Source organism: Engraulis encrasicolus, chromosome 2, assembly GCF_034702125.1.
Source record: "Engraulis encrasicolus isolate BLACKSEA-1 chromosome 2, IST_EnEncr_1.0, whole genome shotgun sequence".
Lineage (NCBI taxonomy): Eukaryota > Metazoa > Chordata > Actinopteri > Clupeiformes > Engraulidae > Engraulis > Engraulis encrasicolus.
In genome coordinates this window covers 49677956-49685455 of record NC_085858.1, presented here as the reverse complement: position 1 = coordinate 49685455, position 7500 = coordinate 49677956, and the positions used below count along the sequence as shown (strand labels likewise).

Here is a 7500-nt window from a genome sequence, read left to right as displayed (position 1 = left end):
CGGCGTTGAATCCACGCGCAACTGAAGAATGTACCCAATGCCCTAACACACTGGAAGTACAGGCAGAGCCAAGTGGTTGCTCTGGCACGACTTATCAACTTCCTTGGGATCAGAAGATCAGTTCTGAGCCTGACGGTGCTCGCTCAGCAAGCTGTTGACACATACACACACACACCTACATACACACGCACGCACAACTGTTATTCCATGCAGTGCACATGCAGCATACTATGGCACACACTGCAGGAATGTATGTTTACGTTGTGCATTCAGTTTAGCTTCGGCACTTGGCTAGGGCATGCGCCGTTCTGCGAGGGATAAAAATACATGTGTCCCCGTGGCAAAAGAGGAGCCGTGACTCTGCAACAAGTGCAAGTGCTGTTGCCCACTCCAAACAGAGCCCTGCCGCGCATGAACTACTATGCTGCACGTTTGCACATGTAAACACTGAAGGACTCCCGGCCCGGTCATAGGCTTATGTTTATTTTTTAAGTAGGTGTAGGAGTTTTGTTGACTTTGCCATTACCTAACTATGTGTTTATTTATGTATTCTTCTGACTGAAGGAACTTCCACAAGAGCTGATTGAGCGTCTGTCCCACAGTGAAATCAACAGCATCAGCGACCTCCAGCGGCTCCTGGACATAGACTTTGTCGGTAAATGGCAACTTCTTGACTTCAATCCACTTGCTCTGCCGCTGTTGAACTTTGCACAGCCGTAATCTCACATTCACAGCGCGATACCATGTGCATGTTTACCCTTATTTTGAGGTTGTATGGTGTTTTGCTATTAAAAGGCATGTGGTTCGTGGCGCTGCTTGGGTGGTATAAAGATATTATTTGAACTGAGGGATTTTTTTTAAAAAAAAAACGTGGCTATCGCAGAGACCCCTGGATGAGAGAACATGCCGGTTATGTAGCGCTGGACCAAATAGCCATTCTGCGTTCCATTGCTCCCTGACCTTGTCCGAATTTAAACTTGATATATCCGGCAGAGCTTCTTTTTCGTGATGTGTCAAAGTCGTATTGATGAAGTATGCGTAAACAAACACGCATCAGAACCGCGGGGGTGGCAATTTATGACGGGTCAGGAGGGGGGCTAGGGCACGGCTTGATCTGCTGCCCGTCGCGGTGAGGGGCAGCAACTGCAAACGAGTTGAGATGTAAGCCCGTGTAGTAGGCTAGGCAACATGCGCCGGTGTCCCACATGTGACATATACGTGGACTTTTCACTGTGGTATGCATTTGGCTGGATTCCTCTGGCAGTTGTCAACCGCAATCAAGTCGCTTTATGGCATTTGTCGGCGGGTGTACGTCGCACACTGTAAAACGAGAACGCCAGGCGCAAGGTTGCCAGTCACAATCGTGTTGCTTGGATGTGGGGGACCTCTCTCTCTCTCTCTCTCTCTCTCTCTCTCTCTCTCTCTCTCTCTCTCTCTCTCTCTCTCTCTCAGTCTCTCTCTCTCTCTCTCTCTCTCTCTCAGTATTGGATTGTATTTCAGTGTCGTGCTAGTTGGGGCCGTTTGCATTCATGTAAGACTGTATTCATGCAGACGCGCACCATATCGTGTGCGGGCTTTCATGTGGTTTGGTGGCGAACGCCGAATTACTCATACCGCTTCAAAAGCTCGGCCTAAATACAAACACATAGCAGTCAATATCATGTCATTGTTGATGCTATATGGTGCTCTTTTCGAACACTTGCCCCAAGGCGATCCGCTGTTTAAGAAAACCGCTTTTGGAAAAAAAGAGAAAGTACTGTATAGGCTGCGCTTTTGTCTTATTGCCCCTGGACTTTTGCCCCGGAATAAAGCTGTGTGCAACAGCAGTCTGTCGTATGAGAGGAGGTGTTTATAATTGAATTTAAATGCCTTCCTGGGAGCTAAGGAATGTGTTCCGGGGTAACAGTAGTACCCTGATTATTATTGCGGCTACATAAATCTGTCTGGCTGCCAGACTGTCCGGCTGGACCCTTTCCGAGGCATGTGACGCCAACAGGGTATTTTCAGTGCTTTTGTTACAAGCGGCAGGACAGTAAAATTTCCAGAGACCCTACAGAGTTACTGTCTGTGTGCCGTGCCGTGCCCACCTCTCCCACCCTTCTCATCTTCTTACATTTGAGTAGGCATCTCTCTCTCTCTCTCTCTCTCTCTCTCTCTCTCTCTCTCTCTCTCTCTCTCTCTCGCTCTCTCTCTCTCTCTCTGGCAGTGAGTATTCAAAGCTAGATACACAGACAGACAGACAGACAGACAGACAGACAGACAGACAGACAGACAGGCTGCTTCTCAAGCTGTCCAAGTCCACTCAGGCCAGCTCCCCCCACCAGCCGGCTTCCTCCCTCTCCTCAGTCAGCCTCGCTGCAGCCCAGCAGTGTCACCACCAGCTTCCCCAGTCAACACCGCCATATCCTCTTTTCTGTGTATCAGCAAAAAGTAAAGGTTGCTTTACGGTCCTCCTAATCTTTCGCTGTTCACACCTAGCCAGGTGTCCTAAAGGCTGATTGCCCCCCCCCCTCCCCCCTTCCCTCTCTCTCTCTCTGCTAGGGCTCTGCTATAGAGCGCAGCAAGGCTCCTTATCTCTCGACCTGGGAGAAGAGACAGATAAGAGCAGCAGCCCTGTCTTCCTTCTCCCTTCCCCTGGAGCTCCTGCTGTCAGCTCAAGCTCAGCTATAGCCACAGGATCAGAGCAGCACGTTGGTGTGGAGAACATGGGCTGGACGGGGGAGAGAGAGGGAGAGAGGGAGAGAGGGAGCGCTGTAGAGAAAGAGGAAGAGATTGTTACAGTGTTCATATTTCTATTTGACTATCCCCACCTGTCAGTTCAGCCCAGGAGTAATGTGTTGTTGGATGAAGAATGGATGTAAGGAGGTGCGTGGAGGAAGGCAGGGAGAGAAAGAAAGGGAGGGTGAGAGAGAACGAGAGAAAGAAAGGGAGGGTGGGAGAGAAAGATAGAAAGAAAGGGAGAATGAGTTGTAGTTTCCAGTAGTGCAGTATTCCAATACCCTGCATTACTATACTGTCAGCTCTCCACAGGAGCAGTGTGCTGTTTGAAGAACAAGTGATGTTAGGAAGGGAGGTAGAGAGGGAGGGAGAGGGGGAGACACAGAGAGAGAGAGAGAGAGAGAGAGAGAGAGAGAGAGGGGGGGGGGGAAGAGTGTTATAGTGTTCCTATACCCTATTTGACCTGTCAGCTCTCCGCAAGAGTTGTGTGTTGTTTGAAGAACGAGAGATGTTTGGAGCAGGATGGAGAGAGAGAGAGAGAGCTAGAGCGAGAGAGAGAGAGAGAGAGAGAGAGAGAGAGAGAGAGAGAGAGAGAGAGAGAGAGAGAGAGAGAGCTGTAGTCTTCCTATATTCTATATCATACTATACCACTGTCAGCTCTCCACTGGAGCGGTGTGCTTAGAGGAATAAGGGATGGAGGGAGTGGGAGGGAGGGAGAGACGGAGAGAGGGAAAGAGAGAGAGAGAGAGAGAGTGCTAGTGTTCCGCTAATGGAGGAAGTAATTGGGAGTCAGTGGAGCGTTGGTTGATTCAATGGAGGAGAGTGAGTGAGTGTGTGAATGTGTGTGAGTGTGTGTGTGTGTGTGTGTGTGTGTGTGTGTGTGTGTGTGTGTGTGTGTGTGTGTGTGTGTGTGTGTGTGTGTGTGTGTGTGTGTGTGTGTGTGTGTGTGTGTGTGTGTGTGTGTGTGTGTGTGTGTGTGTGTGTGTGTCTTCAGCCTAGACTGCTTCAGCACTGGTCCCTGTCATTAGGGGCTGTCACCTGTGATCTTCTCTGCTCTACTCCCCCTGTACTGACCGCTCGCTTGCTCGCCCGTCCGCCCGCCCAGCCCGTCTCTCTCTCTCTCTTGTCTTGTCAGTCTGTGCACTTGTCGCCGGCCCTCCCCCTTTCTACTACTTCCTCTTTTGTCTGTCTGTCTCTAGGCCTCCCCCCTGTCATTGTCTGCCTCGTCTACCTCGTCTGTCTCTTCTGTTCTATCTTTCTCTGCATCTTTCTCTCTCTCTCTCTCTCTCTCTCTCTCTCTCTCTCTCTCTCTCTCTCTCTCTCTCTCTCCCTGCCTCCCCCTTCTTCCCTCGTTTATCTGTCTTTTTCTCTGTGTCTTGGTCCCACCCCCCATCTATGTTTCTGTCTGTCTGTCTGTCTGTCTGTCTGTCTGTCTGTCTGTCTGTCTGTCTGTCTGTCTGTCTGTCTGTCTGTCTGTCTGTCTGTCACTGTCTCACTATGTATCTCTCTGTTTTTGGTGTGTCTCTATGGCCACCCCTTGCCCATGTCCTCGATATCTCTGCCTTGCTCGCTCTGTATCACTTCACTCCTCTTTCTCTCTGTCCCTCCATTCCTGTGCTCTGCCCTGCTCTGGGGTGCATTTCTGGAAAGCGTATTTGTTAGCAGCTAGCAGCTTCGGTAGTTGCCAATGGGAAATTGCATTGCAACCAACAAAGTAGCTAACATAGTTAACAACTTCGCCTTCCAAAAATGCACCCCTGCCCTGCTCTGCTCTATTCCGCTCCCGCCACTCTGTCTTGTGCTCCAGCATCTTTTGATCTCTGTCTGTTTCCTTCAGCTGAGAGTGTATGGTGGCGCATGAAGGCCCTCTTTATGTTGCAGAGCCATTCAGAAGACTGGGGTCAGGAGAAGGGGAGAGAGAGAGAGAGAGAGAGAGAGAGAGAGAGAGAGAGAGAGAGAGAGAGAGAGAGAGAGGGAGGGAGGGAGGGGGGGGGAGAGAGAGAGAGAGAGAGAGAGAGAGATGGAGAGAGAGTGAGAGAGAGGGGTGGAGGAGGGGGGAGAGAGAGAAAGAGAGAGAGAGAGAGATAGAGAGAGAGAGATAGGGGGGGGGGTCAGGAGAAGGGGAGAGAAAGAGAGAGAGAGAGAGAGAGAGAGAGAGAGAGAGAGAGAGAGAGAGAGAGAGAGAGAGAGAGAGAGAGGTAAAAAAGAGAAAGATGGAGAGAGAGAGAGGGAGGGAGAGAGAGAGAGAGAGAGAGAGAGAGAGAGAGGGAGAGAGAGATGAGAGAGATGGAGGAGGGGAGAGGGAGGGAGAGAAAGAGAGATGGAGAGAGAGTGTGAGAGAGAGAGAGAGAGAGAGAGAGAGAGAGAGAGAGAGAGAGAGAGAGAGAGAGAGAGAGAGGGAGAGAGAGAAAGAGATGGAGGACGAGAGGGAGAAAAGAGAGAGGGAGAGAGAGATTAACTAGTATTTACTCATGAAAGGACATTTCTGCTGTTGATGGATTGAGAGTGAACCTGCCATGGCTGTGTGGAGCCACTCCTGCTTCTGCTTCTGCTTCTCATCTGGTGTGTGTGTGTGTGTGTGTGTGTGTGTGTGTGTGTGTGTGTGTGTGTGTGTGTGTGTGTGTGTGTGTGTGTGTGTGTGTGTGTGTGTGTGTGTGTGTTTGTGTGGGTGTGTGTGTGTGTGTGTTTGTGTCTGACAGCTGCCTGATGTATTTTTTATTACTCTGACTACTTGACTACTTTGGAGACAGGACAGAGCACGCACGCGCACGCGCACACGCACACGCACACGCACGCACGAACGTACGCATGCACGCACGCACGCACGCATGCACGCACGCACGCACGAGCACGCTGGAGCACGCATATTACACACACACACAACCACTCTCACGCATTTCATGTTGACTGGCTGGCTGGCTGTGAGAGGCAATATTTGGGCTGAAGGGGTTTCTTCAGAAGCAGAGAGAGACAGCAGAGAGGAAAAGGGGATATAAGAGGGGAGAGATGGAGGGGAGGAGGAGGAGGAGGAGGAGTAGGAGGAGGGTAGCCCGCTCCCAAAATAAATAAACAGGCCTCTGGTAGTAGTGTGTGTGTGTGAAAGTGTGTGTGTGTGTTTGCTAAATACTGTTTGAAGCCCACGACACTGTGGGGGGGGGCAAAGTAGGAAACGTCCCCACTGCACAGTGTTTACCTGGGAGATTTGGGTCCTGCTTTGGCTCAGGTTGCTGTGGCAACTGCGAATGTAGACAAAAAAGTATAGGAGCTTGTTGAGTTAAAGCAGAGAGAGAGAGACAGAGAGAGAGAGAGAGAGAGAGAGAGAGAGAGAGAGAGAGAGAGAGAGAGAGACAGAGGACAGAGACAGAGAGAGACAGAGGGAGAGAGAGCAAGAGCAAGAGCAACCGTAAGCGTAAGAGTAAGAAGACAATACACAAGAACTTGGTAGTGCATGTAAATAAAAAAGTAAAAAAAAAAAAACAGACCACAGTGACGACAAAAAAATCCAACCCACAATACCGCCATACCCTCAACTGAGTTCCACGTATGGCACTCCCGTCCCGTGCAACGTAAGTTCAGAGGCAAACACACTGGCAGCTGGCAGAGCGAGCGAGCGAGAGAGAGAGAGAGAGTCAATGACGATACAACATGGTGCTGTGCTCTCTCTCTCCGTGACGTGTGTGTGTGTGCCCGCTGTGTCGGGTTGCCGAGATGTAGGCCACGGGTAAGCAAGCAAGCAAGCACACTACTGTGCCCGCCCGCCCGCTCGCCCAGGCCCTGGGCACACACACACACAGCACTGCGTGCCAGCAATGGAGTGGGGGAGGTGGTGGTGGTGGTGTTGGTGGTGCCAGTGTGGGTGTGGGTGGAGATTGGGGGAGGTGCTACTGCTGGCTGTTGTCTGCTGGCTGGCTGGCTGGCTGGTTGCAGCTGCATAGACAGTTTGGGTGCATCCCAATATGTGTCCTTGCCTCCTCCACTTCTGCTTGTCTCCTCGTCCCTCCTCCTGGCCCCTCCTCCGTGGAGAAAACGATAAAGTTTCCCAGCTGTAAGCCTCGCCACAACAACTTTTGAGGGACTGTTTTTCATTCACCATCCCAATTGCAAATGAGAAAAAGACTTTACAATTGAGCTTTTGCAAGATATTGAAATATAATGCTGTTGTCAGTGATGTCATCATGACGAGAAGCAAGTGGAGGAGGCAAGTGGAGGAGGCAAGGTCACATATTGGGATGCACCCTTTGAGTGTAGTGGTCACAGAAGCAGTGTTGCCAGATGTATCTCATCAAATCCCGCCCAAATGGTGCTCAAAAACCACCTGGGGGTGCTAAATTCCACCCCCCAAAATAAACTGTATTGATTTCTACGGGCATGAATGCAGATTGGCATGGCCCGCCAAATGGACGATTTTTTACAGTTTTTTACCAGCAGACAGCTATCCCGAGCAGCCCAATTGGGCGGGTAACTGCCCAATCTGGCAACATTGCACAGGAGTCTCTGTCTTGCACAGACACATTGTAAATGGAGGGGAAGCACTTGGCACTTGATTTGTAGGCCAGGCTTCCTGCGCAAGCTTTCACAACAACTGCTCATGCTGCGCAGTGTGTGTTGAGTGAGTGTCTCTGTGTGTGTGTGTGTGTGTGTGTGTGTGTGTGTGTGTGTGTGTGTGTGTGTGTGTGTGTGTGTGTGTGTGTGTGTGTGTGTGGTGTGTGTGTTATGTATCTTTGGTGAAGTGTGTTGGCATGTTTTGAGGTGTGTGTGCTGTATATGTTTGTGTATGCGTGT

The 7500-nt window shown here is 50.6% G+C and overlaps 1 protein-coding gene across 4 annotated transcripts in view; it reads left to right on the top strand.

Moving 5' to 3' along the window:
• Positions 1–7500, top strand: part of pdgfab (platelet-derived growth factor alpha polypeptide b) — a 49947-nt gene that overhangs the window by 1112 nt on the left and 41335 nt on the right. For all 4 annotated transcript variants that reach the window (XM_063190260.1, XM_063190252.1, XM_063190276.1 and 1 more), the window contains exon 2: positions 565–655. In XM_063190260.1, coding sequence (XP_063046330.1) covers positions 565–655 — 91 coding nt within the window. The remainder of the gene's footprint in view (positions 1–564; positions 656–7500) is intronic.